Source organism: Saccopteryx bilineata, chromosome 9 (assembly GCF_036850765.1).
Source record: "Saccopteryx bilineata isolate mSacBil1 chromosome 9, mSacBil1_pri_phased_curated, whole genome shotgun sequence".
NCBI lineage: Eukaryota > Metazoa > Chordata > Mammalia > Chiroptera > Emballonuridae > Saccopteryx > Saccopteryx bilineata.
In genome coordinates this window covers 71,285,596-71,312,747 of record NC_089498.1, presented here as the reverse complement: position 1 = coordinate 71,312,747, position 27,152 = coordinate 71,285,596, and the positions used below count along the sequence as shown (strand labels likewise).

The following is a 27,152-nucleotide window of genomic DNA, read 5'->3' as shown; positions in this document are numbered from 1 at the left end:
AAGCAGTTTAACTAGCAATCAATACTTGAATTTGGAGCTCATATTTGAAACCTGTTTGTTTTGTCTCTCTCCGGCAGCTTAGTACCACGTGGTCACCCAAGCTTCATACCTTACTATCAGCAGCTCTTGGAAGTGTTCTCTAAGCCCACCAAGGAATCTCAAAGTGACTTTCATTTATAATGCGTAAGCACATGTCAAGTCAGATCATTCCAAACATACCACTATACTTGGTATACATGCTCCATTGAATTCATGTGATAAGATATATTATTTTTAGATTAAGAAGGTAAAAGCCGGCCCATGGAATTAAGTTACCACTTGGAACAATCTGGCACATCCTCAGTGAGTGAAACTTAAGCTACTCTTCCAGAGGAGGTCGGGAATCATTTCTCCTTATTTTTAAGTGGAACATAATTAGATTTTATGGGCTCTATAATAAACAAATGAAGGATGAAATATTCAAAAGCAGAGTTTAAAACTGTTGTGCCTAAAAGGACAATAAATTCGTAACATAATGCTAGTTTTGCATAACCAGTAAAACATATTGAAGATTATTCTGTTTTCATTTTTACAACTTCTTATGTAATTGTACTATTTTCTTAGTGTCTAAGAAGTAGCTTTTGAACACAGCATTATAGAGAGCAGAAAAGTAAATCCTGGAGGGAAGGGGGGAGGGCTTTGGGGGAGGGGTGCAAAGGGAATATTGAGGGAAACACGGGGGTGGAGGGATGTATTCGGTGGGACACTTGAATCTATGTAAACACAATAAATTTAAATTTAAAAAAAGTAGCTTTTGGGTAAAAATTAAAAGCAAAAAAATAAAAATCATCCATACAAGATTATTATTATTATTTTTTTGTATTTTTCTGAAGCTGGAAACGGGGAGGCAGTCAGACAGACTCCCACATGCACCCGACCGGGATCCACCCGGCATGCCCACCAGGGGGCGATGCTCTGCCCATCTGGGGCGTCGCTCTGTTGCATCCAGAGCCATTCTAGCGCCTGAAGCAGAGGCCATGGAGCCATCCTCAGCGCCTGGGCCAACTTTGCTACAATGGAGCCTTGGCTGCGGGAGGGGAAGAGAGAGACAGAGAGGAAGGAGAGGGGGAGGAGTGGAGAAGCAGATGGGCGCTTCTCCTGTGTGCCCTGGCCAGAATCGAACCCGGGACTCCTGCACCCCAGGCCAACACTCTACTACTGAGCCAACCGGCCAGGGCCCATACAAGATTATTGATGACTTCAGAGGGTGATAACTCTCCTGATAACAAAACATGACTCGTGGTAACAGGAAAGGCAGAGTGATTAAGAGAGCCAGAGGAGAAAAAGTGAGATAATTCCGAGGCCGGAAGGTTGTGGGAGAGCTCTGTACTGATAGGGCTAGTATGCCGCTGCTGCAGGTCCTGACAGTCAGAAACTCATGATCATTTAGCAGGTTCTCTGGTTTTTCTTAGGTATTTTTTTAACTCTATATTCACATGTATAAGGCTTTCTTATCATTTCTTGTAGATGAAAAATTAATATTGGGTTATGACATTCCTGAGAAAAAAGTTATGGGCTTAAAAAGTCTAGTTGGATTTTACCAGTTGAATGTGCTACGTGGGTGAGATTTTATGACAGCTGTACTTTCTCTGAGATTTCTCCTTAATGCATAGTTCCTGGTTGCTTTCTTAAATTTTTTTCATTCTAGGTTTTTTCAAAATCCAATTATATAGCCTGACCTGTGGTGATGCAGTGGGCAAAGCGTTGACATGGAATGCTGAGGTCACCGGTTCAAAACCCCAGGCTTGCCTGGTCAAGGCACATATGAGAGTTGATGCTTTCTGCTCCTCCCCCTTTCTCTCTCTCTCTCTTTCTCTCCTATCTCTAAAATGAATAAATAAAATATTTTAAAAATCCAATTAAAATAAATGATAAAAAAATAACCCAATTTGAATGGCTACTATGTTTTCAACTTGATTATTTTCCCTAAAATATTGCCATATTTCCCCATGTATAAGAAGCACTTCTTTCCAAAAAATTTGGGGTCTAAAATCTTGGTGTGTCTTATACAGTGGTTGTAGTTTTTTTACTTGCATTTCCCACTTTTTCACACGGATGAAGTTGTATGAATTTTATGATGAATAAAACTTGAGTTCAATAATTTTATGTAATACATTTTTTTCAAATTTTGGGCCCCCAAATTAAGGTGTGTCTTACACATGGGAGCGTCTTATACTGGGGAAATACAGTACATATATCTGAAGTGTAAAATGACTAAAAGGTCCATTTGTGCACTGCCACTTAAAATGTGAAAGTATCTACCGTATTTCCCATGTATAAGATGCAACCTTTTTTGAAAAATTTGGGGTCTAAAAATGGGTGCATCTTATACAGTGGTTGTGGCATTTCAAATGCCATAGATGGAACTGAGGACAAGGCAATATATGAAGACAGTGATTCGTCATCAGACACAGATGAGGACAAGCTAATGGATGGGAGTTTTGACAGTTATGAGGAATATGAGTTTTATAATGAACAAAACTTGAATTCAATAACTTTATGTATTTTTTATACCTTTTTTTTTTTTTTTTTTACAGGGACAGAGAGAGAGTCAGAGAAAAGGACAGACAGACAGGAACGAAGAGAGATGAGAAGCATCAATCATTAGTTTTTGGTTGTGACACCTTAGTTGTTCATTCATTGCTTTCTCACATGTGCCTTTACCGTGGGCCTTCAGCAGACCAAGTGACCCTTTGCTTGAGCCAGCGACCTTGGGTCCAAGCTGGTGAACTTTGCTCAAGCCAGATGAGCCTGCGCTCAAGCTGGAGACCTTGGGGTCTCGAACCTGGGTCCTCCACATCCCAGTCTGACGCTCTATCCACTGCGCCACAGCCTGGTCAGGCTACTTTATATATATTTTTTCAAATTTCAGGCCCCAAAATTAAAGTGCATCTTATAGATGGGGGGATACGGTATATACATTGAGCCATTTTAAAAAATGTTGAAAAGAAAATAAATAAAAGATGTCATTGCTCTAATGTATTTGAGTCTTATTTCTTCCTATCTCATGGTTAGTAACTTATTGTGATAGTCAAAAACAAATTTGAAAATATTGCAACAGGAACTTTGCTACAAAATGTATTATTTTAAAATAACCTATGTACATCTATATAGCTTATAGCTATAAGTATGGTTTGGACCAGGGGTCCCCAAACTACGGCCCGCGGGCCACATGCGGCCCCCTGAGGCCATTTATCCGGCCCCCGCCACACTTCTGAAAGGGGCATCTCTTTCATTGGTGGTCAGTGAGAGGAGCATAGTTCCCATTGGAATACTGGTCAGTTTGTTGATTTAAATTTACTTGTTCTTTATTTTAAATATTGTATTTGTTCCCGTTTTGTTTTTTTTACTTTAAAATAAGATATGTGCAGTGTGCATAGGGATTTGTTCATAGTTTTTTTTATAGTCCGGCCCTCCAAGGGTCTGAGGGACAGTGAACTGGCCCCTTGTGTAAAAAGTTTGGGGACCCCTGGTTTGGACAATGTAGGATGTTAGGTAAATCTTCCCATATTACAGCTTACTGGCTTCTCAGCAATTTTATTTCTTTTTCTTTTTTTTTTTTTTTTTTTCATTTTTCCAAAGCTGGAAACGGGGAGGCAGTCAGACAGACTCCCGCATGCGCCCGACCGGGATCCACCCGGCATGCCCACCAGGGAGCGATGCTCTGCCCCTCTGGGGCGTCGCTCTGTTGCACCCAGAGCCATTCTAGCTCCTGAGGCAGAGGCCACAGAGCCGTCCTCAGTGCCCGGGCCATCTTTGCTCCAATGGAGCCTTGGCTGTGGGAGGGGAAGAGAGAGACAGAGAGGAAGGAGAGGGGGAGGGGTGGAGAAGCAGATGGACGCTTCTCCTGTGTGCCCTGGCCGGGAATCGAACCTGGGACTCCTGCACACCAGGCCGACGCTCTACCACTGAGCCAACCAGCCAGGGCCCTTAGCAATTTTAGTTGTGTTCTCCCCTTACATATAGTTGTCCCTCCTTATTGTCCATTCAAACTAAAATTGATTGAATCAACTTGCTAATTTTATAAAAGATATTCATATGTGACCTTGGGCAAATCACTAAAACTCTTTTTCTTTTTTTTTTTTAATTTTTTACCGGGACAGAGAGAGTCAGAGAGAGGGACAGATAGGGACAGACAGACAGGAACGAAGAGAGATGAGAAGCATCAATCATCAGTTTTTTGTTGTGACACCTTAGTTGTTCATTCATTGCTTTCTCATATATGCCTTGACCGTGGGGCTACAGCAGACCGAGCAACCCCTTGCTTGAGCCAGCGACCTTGGGTCCAAGCTGGTGAGCTTTTTGCTCAAGCCAGATGAGCTCACACTCAAGCTGGCAACGTTGGGGTCTTGAACCTGGGTCCTCCGCATCCCAGTCCGACGCTCTATTCACTGCGCCACTGCCTGGTCAGGCAAATCACTAAAACTCTTGATAAGCCTGTTTCACATTCTGTAAAAGAGGACTATAGTATCCATGTCAATGTTTTGAGACAATTATATGAAATAATGCATATAAAATGCTTAGCAGAGGGCTTGGAATAGATTAGTGCTTGATAACATTAGATGTTGTAACTACATTATAATGATACAAAAGACATAAAGAAACTCTGCCTACAGGCCAAATCTGGCCCATCACCTGTGTTTGTGAGTGAAGTTTTAGCAGAACACAGCCACATTTCACTCCTTCACAACTGCCTCCAGCTGCTCTCCCAGCAGCACTGAATATCTGCCTCCTATTAAGCCATACAGTCAAGATAATTGCAAAATATAAACTATGCCACTCTTCTTTTTGAAAAATAATTTTCATAAATTATGTTTAAATCCAACGGGCTTATTATTGTCATTTTAACATAAATTGTTAAAATTCTCTTAATTTTAAATAGGGTAGATATAAAAAGATACAACCTATATAAACAAAAGCTTTTTGGCATCCTCAATTTTAAGTGCAACGGGCCTTTGAGACCAAAAAGTTGGACAGCTACTAAAATGTAGAGAAGCCGTGCAGTCTCAGAGGACAGCTTTCTTTGGGCAGCCATGTTTAGGGAAAAGTTGTTTGTGAAACACGCTATCTGAGTAGAATGCAGGATTGCAAAGCAGCCAGTGAGATTTTCTGCTGATAACTAAAAACAAATTCTTAAAATGTAAAGAGTCACCATAGACAGCAAATGACAAATAGTGTGTTGATGAGTATTAGGATAAAGACTGGTTTTAAGACTAGTGCCTGTTATATACTTGAATTTTATCTTTTGAAAACAACTTGAATAACATTGTTGGGAAGAAAAGCTATCAAGATTTTAGAGGCTGTGACTTACAGATCATAGTCTCAGAGCTTAGCACAATGACTAGCACACAGGAAGAACTAGTATTTGTTAAATAAATGAATGACTATATAAATGATGTCATGAAGTTGAATAAAGTTGGTAGCAAAATGGCTCTATCAGGAAAAGCTTATGACAATAGCTAAGGTGCAGGGCCGTATCCCTAGGCCCAAGGAATCACCTTTTCCTCTCTGCCTCCCCATGTCCCTCTTCACTTTCCTTTATTTTATTATTATTTTATTTTATTTTATTTTAAGTAAGAGGAGGGGAAATAGTGAGACAGACTACTGCATGCGCCCTGAACAGGACCCAACCAGCAACCTCTGTCTGGGGCCAATGCTTGAATAACCAAATTATCCTCAGTTCCTGGAGCCAACGCTTAAATCTACCAAGCCACTGGCTGTGGGAGGGGAAGAGTGAGAGAAGGGGAGGAAGGGGAGAAGCAGATGGATGCTTATACTATGTGCCCTTACCGGGAATTGCACCCAGAACATCCATACACCAGACCGATGCTCTATCCCAGGGGTCGAGAACCTATGGCTCATGAGCCAGATATGGCTCTTTTGATGGCTGCATCTGGCTCGCAGACAAATCTTTAATAAAAAAAAAATGTTAAAAATATAAAACATTCTCATGTATTACAATTCATTCATTTCCATGTTCATGGCTGCGGGTGGCTGGAGCCAATCACAGCTGTCCTCCGGGACAACACCAAATTTTTATTAGATAATGCATAACGTACATGAGTCGTTGTAGGCTCTCACAGCATTACATTTTAAAATATGTGGTGTTCATGGCTCTGTCAGCCAAAAAGCTTCCCGACCCCTGCTCTATCCTCTGAGCAAACCAGCCAGGACCTACTCTCTTCACTTTCCTTTTAAAGTCTGATTATGGCCTGACCAGGTGGTGCGCATTGGATAGACCGTCGGACTGGGATGCAGAGGACCCAGGTTTGAGATCCCAAGGTCGCCGGCTTGAGTGCGGGTTTATCTGGTTTGAGCAAAGCTCACCAGCTTGAGCCCAAGGTCGCTGGCTCAAGCAAGGGGTTACTTGGTCTGCTGTAGACCCCTGGGCAAGGCACATATGAGAAAGCAATCAATGAGCAACTAAGGTGCTGCAACAAAGAATTGATGTTTCTCATCTCTCTCCCTTTCTGTCTGTCTGTCCCTCTCTCTGACTCTGTCTGTCACACTCACACACAAAAATAATTATTAATTAAGTCTGATTATGAATGCTACTAGCAATCATTTCATCTCAAGCATCTAAACTCAATATGAACCAGAACTCATTTATAACCATACATCTCCCTCATAAAAACATGCTTCTACATATTTCCATTTATAATATGCTTCTGGATTCTTTACCCTCATGCTTTTTTTTTTTAGCAAGAGAGACAAAGAGAGGGACAGATTGGGACAGACAGGAAGGGAGAGAGATGAGAAGCATCAGTTCTTTGTAGCAGGCACCTTAATTGTTCATTGATTGCTTTCTTATATGTGCCTTGACCTGGGAGCTGCAGCTGAGCCAGTGACCCCTTGTTCAAGCCTGCAACCTGGGGCTCAAGCCAGTGACCTTGGCCTTCAAGCCAGCAACCTTTGGACTCAAGCCAGCGAACCCATACAAGCTAGCAACCTCGAGGTTTCGAACCTGGGTCCTCTGCATCCCAAGCTGACGTGGTTAGAACCACTGTGCCACCGTCTGGTCTAGCCCTCATGCTTTACTTTTAACCCTTTAGCATGTCCTGTGATTCTACTCCCAAAGCACAACCTGTGTTTATCCACTTCTCTTTACCCCTATTCTATCACCCTAATCCAAACTGCTTGGGTTCATCTTTTTTTTTTTTTTCTGAAGCTAGAAACAGGGAGAGACAGTCAGACAGACTACCGCATGCGCCAACCGGGACCCACCCGGCACGCCCACCAGGGGCGAGGCTCTTCCCACCAGGGGGCGATGCTCTGCCCCTCCGGGGCGTCGCTCTGTTGCAACCAGAGCCACTCTAGCGCCTGGGGCAGAGGCCAAGGAGCCATCCCCAGCGCCCAGGCCATCCTTGCTCCAATGGAGCCCTGGCTGCGGGAGGGGAAGAGAGACAGAGAGGAAGGAGGGGGGGTGGAGAAGCAAATGGATGCCTCTCCTATGTGCCCTGGCTGGGAATCGAACCCGGGACCCCCCGCACGCCAGGCCGACGCTCTACTGCTTAGCTAACCGGCCAGGGCCTGTTGGGTTCATCTTAATAGAACCTAGCTTGTCTTCCTGCTCCCTCTCCGGTGTCACTCCCTTCCCTCTATAATCTATTCTTTTTCCTATAGGAGCCAGAGTGGTTTCGTAAACAATGCCCATCAGATCATGCCCTTCTCCTAAAAATTCTACGAAGCTCTGCACTGTACCTGGAATAAGATCCAAAGTCCTCTCCCGCATCTACAAAGCCTCTCCACCTGGACTCCCTACCCCTGCCCACTCCCTCCCAGTCCCCACCCTCTTCCACACCAGCCACATTGGCCTTGCCCATCTTCTAAAATGCCCAACACCAAGCCAGCCAATAAGTCTGCTTACCTGAATGTATTTCTGCAGAAATTTAGAGAAAGCTGGCAATAGTAAAGCCATGTTATGACCCTTAAAGACACTTAAGTCATTAAGATCCCTTAAAATTGCTGTAAGAAAAAATAAAAATAGCCTAACCTGTGGTGGCACAGTGGATAGAGCATTGACCTGGGATGCTAAGGTCCCAGGTTTGAAACCCCAAGGTTGCCTGTCTAAGTGCCACCTTACCAGCTTGCCCGTAGGGTTGCTGTCTTGAGCATGGGATCATAATCATGATCCCACAGTTGCTGGCTTGAGAAAGGCATCACTGGAAACAATCAGTGAACAACTAAAGTACCACACAACTATGAGATGATGCTTCTCATCTCTCTCCCTCCCAACCCCAGCTAAAAAAAATAGTAAGTAAATAAATAAAATTCCCAACACCTTCCAAAGCTTGATCCAGCCTGAGAGCCTAGCATTCTCAGGAATACTCTACCAAAGAATCTTCCCTTTGCTGCCTTTCTTTCCCACCCAGTCTCAGCTCAGTGTCAATTCCCACCTCTCCAGAGGCCTTTCCAGATCACTGGAGTCAAAGCACTTTTCCCTTACGTGTTTGCCATGGCACTGGCTCCTTTCTGAACAGCACTCATAGCTTGAAATCATCTTACTTATTTACTTTCTCCATGAGGAGAGCCTTGTTTATCTTGTTCATCATTATATCCTCTATACTTAGAAAAGTGAGAACAGTGCTGACCCACAATAGATATTTTTTAATTGATTTTTTTTAGAGAGAGAGAGGAAGGAAGAGAGACAGAAACATCGATTTGTTCCTGTATGTGCCTTGACCAGGGTTCAAACCCGTAACCTTTGTGTGTTGGGACAAGGTTCTAACCAACCAAGCTATCTGGCCAGGGCTAGACATTTAATAAATATTAAATATTGAATTAATTACACATTGCTGTTACACTCAAAGACTTTTTTCGTGGCAGATTGATCTCAAAGGAAAAGCAAGGTGTTTATCACACATACGTGAATGTTACAGTCTTAGAGGTGACCTAGTCCTAAACTTTCTGAAGCAAAATGACAGGCAAACCAACATGCATAGCTATTCTCTGTACCAAACTTTATAACATCTTGATTTTTGCACTGGAAAGGGACTCCATTTCAATTCTGTATTTCTTAAAATGAATAACATGTTAACAATATTATTATGAAGTACATGTCCTTTTGCAACAGTGCTACAAGGATCTTCTGATGAGAAAACTGCAGCCAATTAAGATTTCTTGGCACATGGTAATATCTCAATAAATATTTATTCAATGAATGCGACTTTAATGTTTTCCATCTGTGAAATGTTACTGAAAAAATCTTCTCTGGCTTCAAATAAGGCACTACCTTTGAAGTATTAAAAATCAATTCTTAGCCCTGGCCAGATAGCTCAGCTGGTTAGAGCATCGCTCTGTAGCAGAGGTTGCTGGTTTGATCCCCAGTTGGGGCACAAATAGGAACATATGTTCCTGTCTCTCCCGCTTTCTCCCTTCTTCCCTTTAAAATCAATAAAATGAACATTTAAAAAAATTAATTCTTAAAAGAAAACAAAAGAGTAAATAGAAGCTTTTATTAATGAAACAAGTCAATTTCTTATGCAGTATTATTATATTTCCAACAAGGCCTTTTTCCCCCTATAAGTGAGACAAACTACTTTATAATACTTTACAACAACATAACTTAGTTTTTTAATATTTTAAAAAGGAAAGATTTCTTCAGGAATTTAGCAAAGTAAACATTTGGGAAAGAAGAAAACCAGGAAGTTACTTTTACAATTTTAATATAATAACAGGCTTTTCTACCAGGTATATTACCCAGCATTATTCCTCTTTAAAGAATCCAGCAATTACTGGGGTGGTGAACGCGTGGTGCAGTGCACGGATAATAGATTATGGAAAAGTACACCTAAAACCTATGTAATTTTATGAACCAACATCACCCCAATAAAGTCAATTAAAAAATAATACAAAAAAAGAGACCACCAAGTACTAGACAACAAAGAACCTAACTTTATAGAAAATGAAAGATTTATATTTAAATAGGAAACATGCAATCTAAAATACCAATCACATGTCACTTTAGCAAGGCAATTTATATAATTCGGTATAAATTATTAATTATTTTTATGTTAAGGTCCTCCTAGTAAAGACTCAATTGGTCTGACTTTATCTCAAGTTCAACTGCAATTCTCTGGCTACAAAAGTATCACAATGGAATTGGCCCCGTTTGACTAAGGGGGAAAAAAATCTCTTTAATATCTTTTTTTTTTTTTTCATTAAAAATGAGGATTATTAAGTCAGGGCCATCTTGGTTCTGAATCTCTCCATTTTTGTTGGAAGAAGACTCACCATCTCCTTACTAAGTTCTAGCTCAACTTCTATTTCCTGGGCAGCCTCAGGGTGCTTTTCACAGTAATCAACAATAAATTTGTAATGTTCCAATGATGTTGCCAAATTTTCTAGCTCTTTCTTGGGATCTGAAGTAATGATTTTGCCATAGAGACGGGCAACTCTAAACTTAGCTAACATGGCAGGGCGAAGAACATCTTCCCCTATATGCTCAGGAAATACTTTATTTGGGTCTCTCAGGGAGTCTAGGAAGAGCTGGTAGTATTTCAATGCTGACTTATTAAGATTATTTATTTTTTTTACAATGTGTGAATCAGGATCCCTCAGCTTGTCGGCAATGGCAACCTTCAAATCCATCATATCATAGTAAGCATGTGCAATTTCAAACTGAATCTGCCTGTTGACCAACAGGTAATACTGTGGATTCAGGTCCACAATCAGGGGCTCCAGCATGGCTATTCTACGTTTGTGCATCTTGCACCGTCTCTCCATGTCAGTTTCAAAGAAGGCAAGCACCTTAAACAGAGAACTGTGGTCTTGGACAACTTCAATATGGTCAGTGACATAACCATCAATCTGAAAGAACTCTTTTGCCTCAAGGACATAGTGCTGACCCAGTAAGAAAAGTTCTCTGGCTTCTTCGAAATCTAAAGGTCTCAAATAGCTCACTTTCTCTTCTACTGCAGAGATGGCATCGCAGAGCTCACCGGTTCCAAACTGCACAGCCTTTTTCCTAACGCTCTCTTCCGCATCTAGTTCTTTTTTCCTCAGAGCTCTAAGTTCAGATTGTTTATCAACGTCAAGCTCTCCTATGTTGTCCTGAAAGAAAAAACAATCATGGTTAAGTAGGACACAGATTTCCTACTGTCAAGTAATATTAAAGCAAACTGAGGAGTAAAAGAAAGAAAACCCTCTTACTTCCTAGCCTGGTTTACAGAGGTATTATAACCTTAAATATACTCCTTTTAATTTATTTTTTATTTTTTAGTGAAAGGAGGGGAGGCAGAGAGACAGACTCCTGCATGCACCCTGGCCAGGATCCACCCAGCAAACCCACTAGGGAGTGATGCTCTGTCCATCTGGGACCATTGCTCTGTTGCTCAGCAACTGAGCCATTTTTTTAGTGCCTGAGGCAGATGCACCTGAGGCCAACTTGCTAGACTCAATCTAGCCATGGCTGAGGGAGGAGAAGAGAAAGAAAGAAAGAAGGGGAGGGGGAGAGGTGGAGAAGCAGATGGGCGCTTGTCCTGTGTGCCCTGATGAGAATCAAATCCACGACATCCACATGCCAGGCCGATGCTCTACCACTGAGCAAACCGGCCAGGGCCCTAAATATCTTTTTTGTGTGTGTGTGACAGAGACAGAGAGAGGGACAGACAGACAGGGAGAGACAAGAAGCATCAATTCTTCATTGCGGCACCTCAGTTGTTCACTGATTGCTCTCCTACATGTGCCCTGATAGGGGTGGGAGGCTACAGCAGACCAAGTGACCCCCGCTCAAGCCAGTGACCTTGGGCTCAAGCTGGCGACCTCGGGGCTCTGAACCTGAGTCCTCCGCATTCCAGTCTGACACTCTATCCACGGCGCCACCACTTGGTCAGGCCCCAAATAACTTTTAAAACTCATTTCTTCTAATTATATTAAAAATATAGGAAATGAGAAAGAAGTATTTAAATAGATAAACCACTTACATACTTCACTCATCTTTAGGGAACTCAAACTCATTTATGGTTACTCCTTCAGATAAGATAAATTACATATGAAAGATCTTTAAAAATTGAAGCATTATATACATGCAATACATTACTGGCATTTTAACATTGGAGTAAAACTGTAATACAAATCCTAAAGATACTTCATATACATGTCATTAAGATTGATATAATATTTATATTATGTTATTTAGTGAAATACATTACAGAGAAATGCTATAGGCCTTTTATAGACACTAAATTGAAGACAGATTTAAACCTACCTTTGTAGTTAAAGTTACCTCCCTACCTCCTGGGACCTATATATACTGCTCACAAACATTAGAGAATATTTCAAAAATGAATATGAAGTGATAAAATATCCCCTAATGTTTGTGAGCAGTATATATACAGCTAAGATGGTTAAAAAATAGTAATCTCATCCTTCTCTTCCTGGCCAATAAAATTAATCATTAGATCCCATAATGCTCAGCCCCAAGGCCTCTCTTTTTTTCCTCTTGATTTTGTCTCTCTAGACCAGGGATAGTCAACCTTTTTATACCTACCGCCCACTTTTGTATCTCTGTTAGTAGTAAAATTTTCTAACTGCCCACAGGTCCCACAGTAATGGTGATTTATAAAGTAGGGAAGTAACTTTACTTTATAAAATTTATAAAGCAGTTACACAAGTTAAAGCATATAATAGTAATTACTTACCAAGTACTTTATGTTGGATTTTTGCTAAGTTTGGCAGAATAAATCTTTATAAAACAACTTACTATAGTTAAATCTGTATTTTTATTTATACTTTGGTTGCTCTGCTACCGCCCACCATGAAGGCTGGAATGCCCACTAGTGGGTGGTAGGGACCAGGTTGACTACCACTGCTCTAAACCTACATTGTTCAAAATAAGAGTCATGTGGGAGGAAAAAAAGAGTCGTGTATGGATGGCTATTGAGCACTTGAAATGTGGTGAGCCCAAACTGAGATGTGAGCTGTATAAAATTATACACACCCAACTTCCAAGAAATTTTTGTACAAATACATTTCCAATTGAGAATTTAAAATATCTAATTTTTTAATATTGATTACATATAAAAATAATATTTTGGTGTTAAAAAATATAATTAAAATTCATCTCGGGCTGACCTGTGGTGGCACAGTGGATAATGCGTCAACCTGGAAATGCTGAGGTCGCTGGATCGAAACCCTGGGCTTGCCTGGTCAAGGCACATATGGGAGTTGATGCTTCTCCCCCCCTCTCTATCCCTCTCTGTCTCTCTCTCTCTCCTCTCTAAAAATGAATAAATAAAATTAAAAATTAAAAAAAAATTCATCTCACCTGCTTTTTTCCTTTTTTAATGTGATTGTTAGAAAATTTAAAATTACATATGTAGCTGATATCTATTTCTATTGGACAGTACAACTCTGAGCAGGTGACTGACTCCAGCCACACCCATGGCTGCAGCTGTCATTCATGGGAGGATGACTCACAAGTCTACAGCTCCAGCCCAGACCTCTTCTCAAGCTCCAGACCCATACCCTTAGCTCCCTGTGTAACATCCCGTCAGAGCAGTCAGAGGCATCGCATCCTCAGCGTGTCCACACGGAACTCCTATTCTTCTCAGCAAACAGGCTCCTATTGCAGTGCTATTTCTGGGAAGAACACTTCATCATAGTGGACAGCCAGCAACCTAGCAATCATCCTTGAGAGGCCCCTCTCTTCTCCCTGTACCCCACACTTCCAATTTATCACCAAGTCCTTACCCTTTGGCTTTTTAAATACCTCTTGAATCTACTTTTCCTTTTCCTTTCACCTCTCTGCCACTAGCCCAGACCTAGGTCCCTCACCTCTCACTGGGACTGCTGCAGTGGTCTACTCATCACCCTGGCCTCTCCTGCTTCTCCTCACCTCACTCTCCATGCTGCTACCTAAGCGCCTGTTCCAGAAACCCTTCCAGGCTCCCATTCCTTGAAGGCCTTGCATGTTCTAGCCCTTCTCAATCTCTTATATCACATGCTCTCTCCTTCAGCCTCACAGGCTTTGTTCCATCCCTTCTAGTAACACGCACCCTCTGCCCTACAAGTTTTAAACATGCCTTTCTCCAGTCTAAGTAAGTCCTCCTCAGTCTCCAAGGATCCTTCAAATATTATTTCTATTATGCCTTCTCATATTATGTGTCTCTTTGTGGAACTTATCAAAGTTGCACTTTTATATAAAGTCAAAATCCAGGGTTTTTTTTGTTGTTGTTGTTCATCATAGTACAATGACTAGCATAGAGTTGGCATAAATACTCAATTAAATAAATTTGTGTATGTTTAAGTTCAATTGAAAAAGGCTTTTGAAATAAACAGATGATCAAAATATAAAGTTAAAGTAACAATGATCAGGCAGTGGCACAGTGGATAGAGCGTTTGACTGGAATGCGGAAGGACCCAGGTTCGAGACCCCGAGATGGCCAGCTGGAGCGCAGGCTCGTCTGGTTTGAGCAAAGCTCACCAGCTTGGACCCAAAGTCGCTGGGTCGAGCAAGGGGTTACTCGGTCTGCTGAAGGCCCACAGTCAAGGCACATATGAGAAAGCAATCAATGAACAACTAAGGTGTCGCAACGAAAAACTGATGATTGATGTTTCTCATCTCTCTTCATTCCTGTCTGTCTGTCCCTGTCTATCCCTCTCTCTGACTCTCTCTGTCTCTGTAAAATAAATAAATAGATAGATAGATAGATAGATAGATAGATAGATAAAACCAAACCATAAAGTATTCTGCTCGGCACAATTACTTCAAAGGCAGGCCACACTCTAAATCTTGTTTACTTACTTGCTTCCCAGCTGCTTTTTACATGCTTCCTAGGCTGCTTTCTGAGCAGAAGAAAACTGACAGCACTTCCTGGCTCCAACTTCTCTGAATATAAAACTCTCTATTTCTTTCTCCTGCTTTCCCTACTCTCTACCCGCTACCTCGAAAATGCTCTCATCTCTGCCAGACCTATACTTCTGGGGTTTTGTGGTTTGCTCAGTTTTATTTTTTAGTGGTGTACAAGGTTCTATTGATGTATTATTTACTAGTAAAAATTATTTTACTTTAATGAATAGAAATAGAAGAAAATAAAGCATAATAACTCCTTCAGGAAATGCTGTGTATCTACACTTAGTATATTGCATCTGAACAATTTATTTTCCTCTTTAGTGGTTAGAAACTAGGATTCAGTGCAGATCAGCAATAATGATGATGGTTAACATTTAGTGAGGAATTGGTATGTCTCGGCAGTGTTCTGAGCCACACACGCACACGCACACACACACACACACACACTCACTCACTGAACTCTCCTAACAACACTAACTGCATACTATTATTACCAGTGAGGAAATGGAGGCACAGAGCTAAGTAAATTAGCAAGAACACAGACTATACACTGGCAGAGCTGTTTCCAGATATACTTATATTTATTTTCATAAAAATACATATTTACAGGGTGGGGCAAAAGTAGGTTTACAGTTGTGAGTATACAAAAGTTTATTACATTATTATTTATTAATTATTGTGTTTTTCATACTCATAACTGTATATCTAGTTGGGCCCCATCTTCTAGATACTGCATAAAGTATATAAAAATCAGTGAGAATTGTTTCCTGCCCTCAACTTGCTTATAATCTAAAAAGAGGTAAAGGAACATGAATAGGGTTAATACAAAGCAGAATGTATTAGGGAGGGGTAAGAAAGTTCTACAGAGTTTAAAGGAAGGAGATGATATCTGTAGGGGTGAAGAATTAGGTATGTCATAGTTACTTATTGAGAACTCATTGTACTGGAGACGATGATATAACATAAATATGATGCAGACCCCACTTCCCAGGGAATTACATTCTACCCAAAGAAGTCTTCCAGGAAGATATGGCATTTGAGATAGGCCTTGAATGATAAGTATGGCTTTGAAAGGTAGAGATGGAGACAGTAAGAAATAATTTATGAGAGAATTCTGCATGTCTTGCATAATAAACAGCAGTGAACCCAATAAGCATAATTGCCATTTTAAGCTTTTATTTATGTCTTTCTCATTTAAGACACAAAAGGCAACTTTCAACTGCATTACCTGCATTGAAAGCTGGGCATTCTGCATGAGATTCACACAGTACTTGATCCAGCATCTCGCTATTTCCCCTTTCCTTTGATGATAAAGCTCTGGCACATCTCCTTCAGCTTCAGCAGCTAAAATAACAAACATAATCCATCTAAGTTAATGGTCACAATTGTAATTTTCATTGTGTATTGCATTCTTTTTTATATCACTTTTTCCTGATTATAAAAGTAACATATCCCTACTGAAGAGCTGGGAAAAAAACCCACCACAAATCCCTACCACCCAGAGGCACTCACAGATATTATTTCGGCATATTTCTTTCTAGTTTCTTTCTTATTATTAGCTGTAGGTGAAAACTAAGTCATAATATATATTCAGTTTTGAATATAGCTATTTCTTCCTATATATTATACCACTAATACCTTACCCTATCATTATCAACTCTTTAACATCATTTTTAAGTATAGCATTATATATAATTACATAGATGTTCCATTTTTTCTAACCATTCTTCTAATACTGGACATTTGCTGTTTCTAATTCTTCCATTACAAGTAACTCTAAAACAGGAAGATTTCTATGCATAAATCTGTCTAGATTTTGGATTATTTCCTTAGGGCAGATTAATGGAAGCAGAATTTAATGGGTCAGAGGTTATACCGTTTTAAATGTTCCTGATCCATACTGCCAAATTATTTTCAACAAATACTCGAACCAACAATATACCAAGCTATTCAATGAAAGCACTCTGAAAACACTGGACAGTGTCATTTTTTTAGCTTTCTATTTTAAAAAGTGAACATCTTACTGGTGGTTTAGTTTTTAATAATTTTTTGGGAACAAGTTCCTCTTAGATCTCAACCAATCTACAATTAATTCAATGTAATAAATTAATATAATAAAGGATAAAATTAATAATGTAATAAATTAAGGGTAAAAAATAACTAGTGATCCTTAAACAACATGAGTCTGAACTGCATGGGTCCATTTATATGTTAATTTCTTTCGTAAATATTTTGGAAAATTTTGAAGATTTGCAACAATCAAAAAACTCATAGACAGCCTGACCAGGCGGTGGCGCAGTGGATAGAGCGTCAGACTGGGATGCGGAGGACCCAGGTTCAAGACCCCGAGGTCGCCAGCTTGAGCACAGGCTCATCTGGTTTGAGCAAAAGCTCACCAGCTTGAGCCCAAGGTCACTGGCTCGAGCAAGGGTTCACTCAGTCTGCTGTAGTGCCCCCCCCCCCCCCGTCAAGGCACATATGAGAAAGCAATCAGTGAATAACTACAGTGTTGCAACAAAAAACTAATGATTGATGTTTCTCATCTTTCTCCGTTCCTGTCTGTCTTTATCTATCCCCCCTCTGTAAAAACAAAACAAAACAAAAAAAACAAACACAAAAAATACCTCACAGACAAACCATATAACCTAGAAATATTAAAAAAAAAATTTTAAGTTATGACACATATGCATAAAATATCTGTAGCTACCAGTCTATTTTATAACATACTACCATAAAATATAAAAAACTTAAGATTGCCTGAGCAGGTGGTAGTGCAGTGGATAGAGCGCTGGCCTGGGATGCTGAGGATCCAGGATCAAAACCCTGAGGTTGCCAGCTTGAGCACAAGCTCATCCGGCTTGAACATGGCCTCACCGGCTTGAGCATGGGATCATAGACATAACCCCATGGTCATCGGCTTGAGCCCAAAGTCACTGGTTTGAAGTCCAAGGTCACTGGCTTGAGCAAGCAGTCATTCGCTCCGCTGTAGGCCCCCAGTCAAGGCACTGGGATGAGAAAGCAATCAGTGAACAACTAAGATGCCACAATGAAGAACTGATGCTTCTCATCTCTCTACCCTCCTGTCTGTCCCTGTCTCTCCCTTTCTCCCTCTCTCTTATCGCTAAAAAAAAAAAAAAAAGATTTATCAAAACTATTCACACAGACCATACATGATACCATTCACAGCTGAGAGAAATATAAACAAAGATGCAGATTAAACCATACTGTAATTATGATTTTAACTGTAAATTATCTGCACTAAATACTGTACTATGATAATTTCGCCACCTCCTGTTGCTATTGTGGTAAGCTTAAGTGTTGCGAGTATCTGCTTAAAATGCTGCGTAAATACTAATCATCTCTGAGCAGCTCATCTTTCGTGTATTTTTTGTGTTTAGTGCAATACCACAAACCTTGAATAACACCATGAGACCATGTGAAGTGTCTCTAGGGATGCTGGAAGTGCTCCCAAGAAGAGAAAAGTCATGGCATTACAAGAAAAAGCTGAATTACTTGCCTGCCATTTCAAGATAAATGAATCCAGCATAAGGATCGTTGTAAAAATAAGGAAAGGAAATTTGTGAAGCCATCACCATAGCTACACCAGCAGACACAAACCTTGAACTTTTTGCGAAAAACCTTTTTATTTCATATTAAAAATGCAGCTTTTATGTGGGTGCAGGATTGTTTAAGAAAGACATACCTATAGCCTGACTGGTGGTGGTACAGAGGATACAACATCAACCTGAGATGCTGAGAACCCATGTTCAAAACCCTGAGGTTGCTGGCTTGAGCACAGGGTCACCACTTGAGCATGGGATCATAGACATGATCCCATAGACACTGGTATGAGCCCAAAGGTCGCTGGCTTCAAGTCCAAGGTCTTTGGCTAGAGCCCAAGGTTGCTGGCTTGAGCAAGGGGTCACTCGCTCTGCTGTAGCCTCAGTCAAGGCACATATGAGAAAGCAATCAATGAACAATTAAGGCGCTCTCATCTCTCTCCCTTCCTGTCTGTCTGTCCCAATCTGTCCCTCTTTCTGACTCTCTGTCTCTGTAAAAAAAAGAAAGAAAGAAAGAAAAATAACATACTGATGTTCCTGGCTCTCTCTTTCTCCCTCCCTCTCACTAAAATCAATACATAAAAATTTTCTAAAAAAAAGAAAAGTCAGACAAAAATTAAATGTATTTCTGTAAAGTGACAAAGCGTGCCTGCCTCTCCAACCTCCATTCTATCTCTTCTGCCTCTGCCACCCTAGATAGCAAACCAACCCCCTCTTCCTCTTCCTCCTCAGCCTACTCAGCATGAAGACAACCAGGATGAAGACTTTTATGATGATCCACTCCCACTTAATGCACAGTAAATCATCATCATGCTATACAGTTACTGAATTCATCTGCTGTGTGTCTTCATGTGAAAGTCTAGTAACTGTATAAGACATTTCTGTCATCATCACCTGAATATTCATCATGTAAGAGCATCATGTACAAGACATGTATTGAAGTGGATAGCTTACCCTTACAAAGGCATAAAGTGCATGATATTTAGTGTAAAATTAGAAATGTTTTCATTTTCTTACTGTTTCCTAACTTTGCTTTCAAAGACTTATATATGCTTTTATCTCTCATAATTGGTGAAACTAGGTTTCACCTTACCATCCTAGGTAAATGGTTTTTCAAAAATATAACAAATGAAAAAATATATATATATAACAAATGTTTTCAATACTGTATTATGGCTATGACTGTAATACTACATGCTATGAAAATTTTATTATGATTCACTCATGAGTGTATAGGTTAGGCTACCATGAAGCAGTCATACTGATTACACACTGGGCTACCATAAAGCAATCAATATTGTTGCTTCATTATTAATGAATGCATCACTAAACCCGTAAATAAATGTGATTTCCTTTTTCATATTATCTTTTCATTTTTGATGTCTAGTGTAATATATATAACATACAGTTATATCATATAAGTTATTACTGATACAGGTGCTGATAATCTTATAAACTTATGGTGCTGATAAACACAGTACAATAATATAAGTACATTTTCTCTTCCTTATAATCTTAATATTTTCTTTTTTCTATCTTACTTATTGTAAGAATATATTATATAATACATATAACACAAAATATGTGTTAATCAATTGGTAAGACTTCATGTCAACAGTAGGATATTAGTAAAGTTTTTGGGGAGTCAGACGTTACACACTAATTTCTGACTGCATAGGGGGGTTTGGCACCTCTGACTTAAGCGTTGTTGAAACGTCATTTGTATTTGATAATGAACATTCCTCTAATTCTTCATAGCCTCTGTAGTTTTCTGATCCACAATGAAAAACAACTGTGACCTTATTAGAAAACCTGTTGTTACATGATTAAATACATGTTTTTTAATTGCGATACAATTGGCATAGAACATTATAGTAGTTTCAATGACATTCAGTATTTGTATATATTGTGAAATGATCACAATAAGTCTAGTTAAGTGCCCTGACAAGTGGCACAATAGGTAGAGTGCCACCCCAGAGCACTGAAGTTGCCATCTATCACTGGGTCATTGATCCCATTTCCTGATCCCGAGGTCACCAACTCGATCCCAGGGTCACAGGCTTAATCCCAAGGGTACCAGCTCAGAAGTCATCAGTTAGAGCCCTGGTCAGGGCACATATGAGAAGCAATCAATGGCACAATTAAAAGGAACAAGCTTCTCTCTCTTTCTCCCTCTGACTCCCTCAAAAAAGAAAAGTCTAGCTAACATGTCACCCTACATAGTTATGCTTTCTTCCTTGTGATAAGAACATTTTAAGATCTACTCTCCTAGCAAATTTCAAATATGCAATAGTTTTATTTATTTGCAATACAGTATTAACTATAGTCACCATGCTATACATTACATCCCCATAACTTATTTATGACTAGAAGTTTGTACCTTTTTACCTCCTTCACAATTTTACCCACCCCCTGCCTCTGGAAACTACCAATCTATTCTCTGTATCAAGCCGAATGAGCCCGTGCTCAAGTCAGTGACCTTGGGGTTTTAAATTGGATACTCAGTGTCCCGGATCAACGCTCTATCCATTGTGCCACCACCTGGTCAGAGATGACTTAATTAGTTTATAACTGGAAATTTGTACCTTCCTCTAAAAAAGATTTCCTTCTAAATAATATATCATTGTATATACACACCATATTTTCATTGTTCGTCCACTGACGGACACTAGGCTGCTTCCGTATCTTGGCTGTTATAAAGAATGCTGCAATGAGCACAGGGGTGCAGGGATCTTTTCAGGTTAGTGCTTTCCTTTCCTTCAGATAGATACCCAGAAGTAGAATCACTGGGTAATAAGGAAGCTCTATTTTTATTTTTATCTTATTTATGTTTTTAAAATTGATTTTATGGAGAGAGGGAAAGACAGCCAGAAACATCAATCTATGTGCCCTGACTGGGGAGCAAACTCACAACCTCTGCATATCAGGACAATTCTGTGACCAACAGAGCTATCTGGCCAGGGTTCTATTTTTATTTTTTGAGGAACCTCCATACTGTTTTCCACAGTGGCTGCACCAACTTACATTCCCACCAAAGGTACACAAGATTTCCCTTGTCTCCACATTCTCACCAACACTTATTTCTTGACTTGTTGATACCAATCTAACAAGTGTGAGGAGGTATCTCACTGTGGTTTTAATTTGCTCAAATATAAATGTTAACAGTAATTTTTAAGACTAAATAAAACAGCCATGTTGCTGGTTCAAAACCCTGGGCTTGCCCAGTAAAGGCACATATGAGAAGGAACTATGAGTGCATGTTTCCCACTCCTCCCCACTGCCTTTCTCTCTCTTTAATCAATAAATAAAGTATTTTTTTAAAAAGACTAAAACACTATAATTAAAAAACTAGTTTTGCCTTATTTTTTTCATTTTGGATATTGAAGTTTCCTTATACCAATTGGTAGTAGTTGCTTCTTATATGTGCCTTGACCAGGCAAACCAGGGTTTCGAACTCATGACCTCAGTATTCCAGGTCAATGCTCTATCCACTAAAAACTAGATGTTTGGACACATCACTTAGTAGTATTCCAAACAAAAATGTATACAGTGGTCCCCCCTTTTCTGTGCTTTTGCTTTCCATGGTTTCAGTTCCCTGAGGTCAACGATGGTTCTGAAATATTAAATGGAAAATTCCAGAAATAATTCCTAAGTGTTCTTTTTTGTTTTGTTTTGTTTTAAGTGAGAGGAGGGGAGATAGAGAAACAGACTCCTGCATGCAACCTGATCAGGATCCACCTAGAAACCCCCATCTGGAACTGATGCTCGAATCAACTGAGCTATCCTTAGCACCTGAGGCTGATGTGCTCAGACCCATCAAGCCACTGGTTACAAGAGGAGAAGAGAGAGAGAAAGGGGAGAGGAAGGGAAAGAGAAGCAGATGGTGGCTTCTTATGTGTGCCCTGACTGGGGATCAAACCTGGGACATCCGCACACTGGGCTGATGCTCTATCCACTGAGCAAACCAGCCAGGGTCATAATCCTTAAGTTTTATTTATTTATTTACCTTTTTTAGCGAGAGACAGACAGACAGGAAGGAAGAGAGATGAGAAACATCAAACTCATAGTTGCAGCACCTTAGTTGTTCATTGATTACTTTCTCATATGTGCCTTGACCAGGGGAATATAGCTGAGCCAGCGACCTTGGGTTCAAGCCAGCGACCTTGGGTTCAAGCCAGTGACCTTGGGCTTCAAGCCAGTGACCTTAGGGCTCAAGCCAGTGACCATGGGGTCATGTCAAGCCGGCAACCTCGAAGTTTCGAACCTGGGTCCTCAGCATCCCACACTGAAGCTCGATCCACTGCGCCACCGCCTGGTCAGGCAATTCATAAGTTATAAATTGCATGCCATTCTGAATGGTGTGATAAAATATCATGCTGTCCTGCTCCATCCTTTGTCCAGTGTATCCACGCTGTGTATACACTACCTGCTGGTAGTCACTAAATAGTCATCTAGATAAGACTGCTGCGGTATTACAGGGCTTATGTTATGTCCAAGTAACCCTTCTTTCACTTAATAATGACCCAAAGCACAAGAGAAGTTTAAACTATACAGTAGGTATGTATATACAAGGAAAAACATAGTATATATAGTGTTCTGTATGCCCACAGTTTCAGGCATCCTCTGGAGGGTTTGAAACATATACCCTGCAGGTAAAAGGAGATTACTGTAATCTAAATCTTAGCATAAGAAAACATCAAAACACCAACTGATGGGAATTCTATGAAATGAGTGGCCTGTATTTTCTTAAAATGTCTATATGAGGAAAGAGAAAGAAGTTGAGGATCATTCCAGATTAAAACAGAGTAAAACAGTGTGACAACTAAATGCAGAATGCACTCTGGAACTGGGTGTTCCGGTACTGGAAAAGAAGTGCTATAAAGGGCATTATGAGGACAACTAATGAAACAGAAACACACATTATAGATAGAACAATTATATCATTTTCTGTTCTATGATTACACAGGAAAACATTTTTCTTTTCATTTTGAGAGTATGCTTATTAAATCTGGGGAGTGAAACAAGGAATGGCCTGGAATAGAAGGAACAACAGGAGAGTCTAGGCAGGGCTGCTCTGGCTCTCTAGAAACACTGGGAATAAGAGAGGCCCGGTGGGACTGCTGTCAGCTCACAGGAGAGTGACAAACGAGGGCCTTGGGGACAGGTTCAGGGGGTTAGCGCTGGATGAGCTGCTGCTGCCCACTACTACCTTCCCTGGTTGCAAGTCTCCTGGGGACCCTTAAAAGTTTAGGATTTCATGCCTGTGGGGGGAAAGAGAGGGGGAAGGAAACAGCATGGGCACATTCCTGGGAGGAAGAGAGCACAGAAAACATTCTTAATTTGGCCCTGGCCATTTGGCACAGTGGAGAGAGCATCAGCCCGGCATATGGACGTCCCAGGTTTGAGTTCTGGTCAGGGTACACAAGGGAAGTGACCATCTGCTTCTCTCCTCTTCCCTCTCCCCCTTCTCTCCTTTGTCTCCTCCTCCAGTCAGTGGCTCGATTGATTTGAGCATCAGGCCTGGGCTCTGAGGATAGCTCAGTTGGTCTGAGTGTTGGCCTCAGACGCTGAAGATAGCTTGGTTGATTCTAACATCAGCCCGAGATGGGGTTGCCCGGTGGATCCAGGCTGGGGCACATGTGGGAGTCCATCTCACTATCTGCCCTCCTCTCACTTAAAAAACAAACAAACAAGCCCTGGCTGGATAGTTTGGTTGGTTGAGCATCATCCAGAAGCACTGAGGTTCCATCCCCAGTCAAGGGACATGCAGGAACAGCTCGATGTTCCTGTAGCTCTCTCTCTCCCTCCCTCCCTTCTTCTCTCGCTAGAATCAATAATAATAATAATAAAAAACACATTCTTATTCTTAGAAAATACACACTGGAGTATTTAGGAGTAAAGGAGCCTAATGTATGCAATCTTCTCTCAGCTCAGAAAGAAAAATAAAATGTGAAAGCAAATGAGGCAAATATTAAAAATTGGTGAATTTAGAAAGGCAAATGGTAGGTAGTTTTTTATTTTGTTCTCGGATTTTCTAAAAGTTTGGGAATATTTCAAAATGAAGTTTTTAAAAAAGCTATACATAATAAAACATGCACACTTAAACTTACTGTCTTCTGTGGATGGGTTCTTTCCAATTTGACTAAAAATGACGTTGGCAGCTGATAAGCAGTGCCTGGCCTCCATAAAGCACAGCTGTTAAGGAAACAAAGAGTAAATGCAATTGTCCCACAGCCTTATTTGCAACTGATATTGCATGAAGTCTTTTGATATGGGAAAAGCTATTAAAATCAGGTAAAAACCACCATGGAGACCCGGTCTAGTTGCTGAACATTAAGGTACATGATATATTATATTACTATCAGGTTAAAAAGCTACCTCAAAGAAGTACAATGACACCAAACTCTTAATAATCTAAACTGGCTGGAAGACCGTGGCTGATAGAAGATTAGCTCTCCTCAAGTAATCCGTAAGTACACAACAACAGCTATCATCATAGACTCAGAGTGCCTCAGACAGTCTCTGGGGTCAGCACAAATAGCCAAAGTTCAACGTATGATAAATTTTTAGACCATTTACATTCTGTCAGAGGACTTAAAGATTTAATTCCTTTAGGTTTAGAGATACCTTTTATATCTTACCATTCAACAGCAAAAGGAATAAATTTGAACAGGAAGAGATTCTTGTCTTCTAAAATCTTTGGTATTTATAATGAGGCTTCCCACCAAGTTTTGAAGTCAATGGATTTCCACAGATAAAACTTTACTAAACTGCTTTACCAACATACTTGAAGACTGTATAATTCAAATCTGGGCAGAGTAAATTTCTCAGGACACTTGGGCGAACACCTCCTTGTTAATATAAACACTTTGCATTCATCAGGTAAGTCACAGGACCACCCAGCAGAAGTACCAGCTTTTAGTTGGAAGCCACCCTCATTAAATATGTATATTTTATATTAGATATACCTGATTTTGCTAAAAAGATTTTTAATGGTTAGCTATGAACTTAAAATCTCAGCATTAAATGGAGCTCTCTATTATAGCAAATTGAGAAGCCATTTTGAGAACAGCTGGGACCATGTGTAGAATTAGCCTAGCAACATCCACAGATCAAAGAGTTATGATTAAACCTCAAAATCCCAAGTCACAGTTTACATAAACAGCTTTAACTGGCCTCCACAACCCCTCACCCATCATTATCACTTCAGCTTTTTCCAGACTGGTTCCCTTGCCTTGCCTTGTGCCCTCTAGGTGGCTGGTAAATGTGGGACGTTAGCACCTGCCAGGTAGGGACTCACCAAGTAGCAAAACCTCATCACTGGGACCAGATGAAGATGAGGGTGATATAAATGAGAACTGCTTTTTTAAAAATATGGGGTTCAAATCTCTTTTTGCAATACAACTTAGCTAGCTGTAACAAACGTACAAAACATCTTGGTAAAAAACAAAAGCACAGGTAGGGGAAGTACTGGTGAAAAGTCTACATAAGCAATACTTAACAATTTTCAATTTTAAATTACACTTTAACATCTAGACATCTAAGTAATATCAATGTTGTTTTGTTTTAATTAAAATCACAGTGAATATGTAATTTTAAAGTTGCTAAACAAAACAAATAAGGGGCCTTCAGAAGGTATAAAAATGGAGCCATAAGCAGAGGCAGAAGATAACACCTTTTGATGATGGCCACAATGAAATGGATGCCTGAGTTAGATTTAACGGAATGCTCTGATATAGGCAGTAGCATTACTTACATGCTTGATCTTAGACCAAAGTCCTAGAAGCGATGCTGCAGTCACCACAGCCCTTTCTCTCCTGCTAATAGCTTTTCTGAATGAAATTCTGTGGGACAATACTTTAAACATAGGGCTCATTTACAGAACTAGCACTAACAAAAAGTTTAGAAAGGATAAAGGCCCAGTAAGGATACAACAGCAGATAACCAGAGAGATCTAAAAAGGAACTCTAATAAGCAAAAAATTACTGAAAACTTCAGAGAGGCTTGTGAATCAGAAATAAAAGTAATTTCTATTGCTGAGTTATCTGATTAAGGATTATCAGAATCTAGCTAGGAAAGGTGGCTTAAAAGTTTTAACATTAAAAACTTTTAATAGCCTGACCAGGCTGTGGCGCAGTGGATAGAGCGTCAGACTGGAATGTGGAAGAACCCAGGTTCAAGACCCCGGGGTTGCCAGCTTGAGCGCAGGTTCATCTGGCTTGAGCAAAAAAAAGCTCACTAGCATGGACCCAAAGTCAATGGCTCAAATGGGGGGTTACTCAGTCTGCTGAAGGCCCGCAGTCATGGCACATATGAGAACGCAGTCAATGAACAACTACGGTGTTGCAACGAAAAACTGATGATTGATGCTTCTCATCTCTCTCCATTCCTGTCTGCTGTCTGTCCCTATCTATCCCTCTATCTGACTCTCTCTCTGTCCCTGTAAAAAGAAAAAAAATTAAAAAAACTTTTAATAGAGGAACAAGTAAGTCAATTAAGAGTATACCGGCCTGACCTGTGGTGGCACAGTGGCTAAAGTGTTGACCTGGAATGCTGAAGTTGCTGGTTCGAAACCCCAGGCTTGCCTGGTCAAGGCATGTGTGGGAGTTGAGCTTCCTGCTTCTCTCCCTGTTCTCTCTCTCTCTCTCTCTCTCTCTCTCCCCCTCCCTCTTCTCTCTCTAATAAAAATGTATAAATAAGAAAAAAAAAGAGTATACCAACATTCATAAAAAGTTAAAAATAAAAAGAGTATACCAACA

The 27,152-nt window shown here is 40.3% G+C and overlaps 1 protein-coding gene and 1 non-coding gene across 2 annotated transcripts in view; one reads left to right on the top strand and one right to left on the bottom strand.

Annotated features, from left to right (window-relative positions):
• The first annotated feature begins 7,882 nt into the window (after window positions 1–7,882).
• Window positions 7,883–8,012, top strand: LOC136313817 (small nucleolar RNA SNORA33). The gene has a single exon (XR_010727245.1). It is a non-coding gene; the product is annotated as a small nucleolar RNA SNORA33 (small nucleolar RNA).
• Window positions 8,013–9,474: 1,462 nt separating this feature from the next.
• The window catches only part of KIFBP (kinesin family binding protein), a 35,491-nt gene continuing 17,813 nt past the window's right edge, over window positions 9,475–27,152 (bottom strand). The window contains exons 5-7 of the mRNA XM_066243517.1: window positions 24,504–24,588; window positions 16,062–16,177; window positions 9,475–11,091 (exon numbers count right to left, since the gene is read on the bottom strand). Coding sequence (XP_066099614.1) covers window positions 10,216–11,091; window positions 16,062–16,177; window positions 24,504–24,588 — 1,077 coding nt within the window. The 3' untranslated portion in view covers window positions 9,475–10,215. The remainder of the gene's footprint in view (window positions 11,092–16,061; window positions 16,178–24,503; window positions 24,589–27,152) is intronic.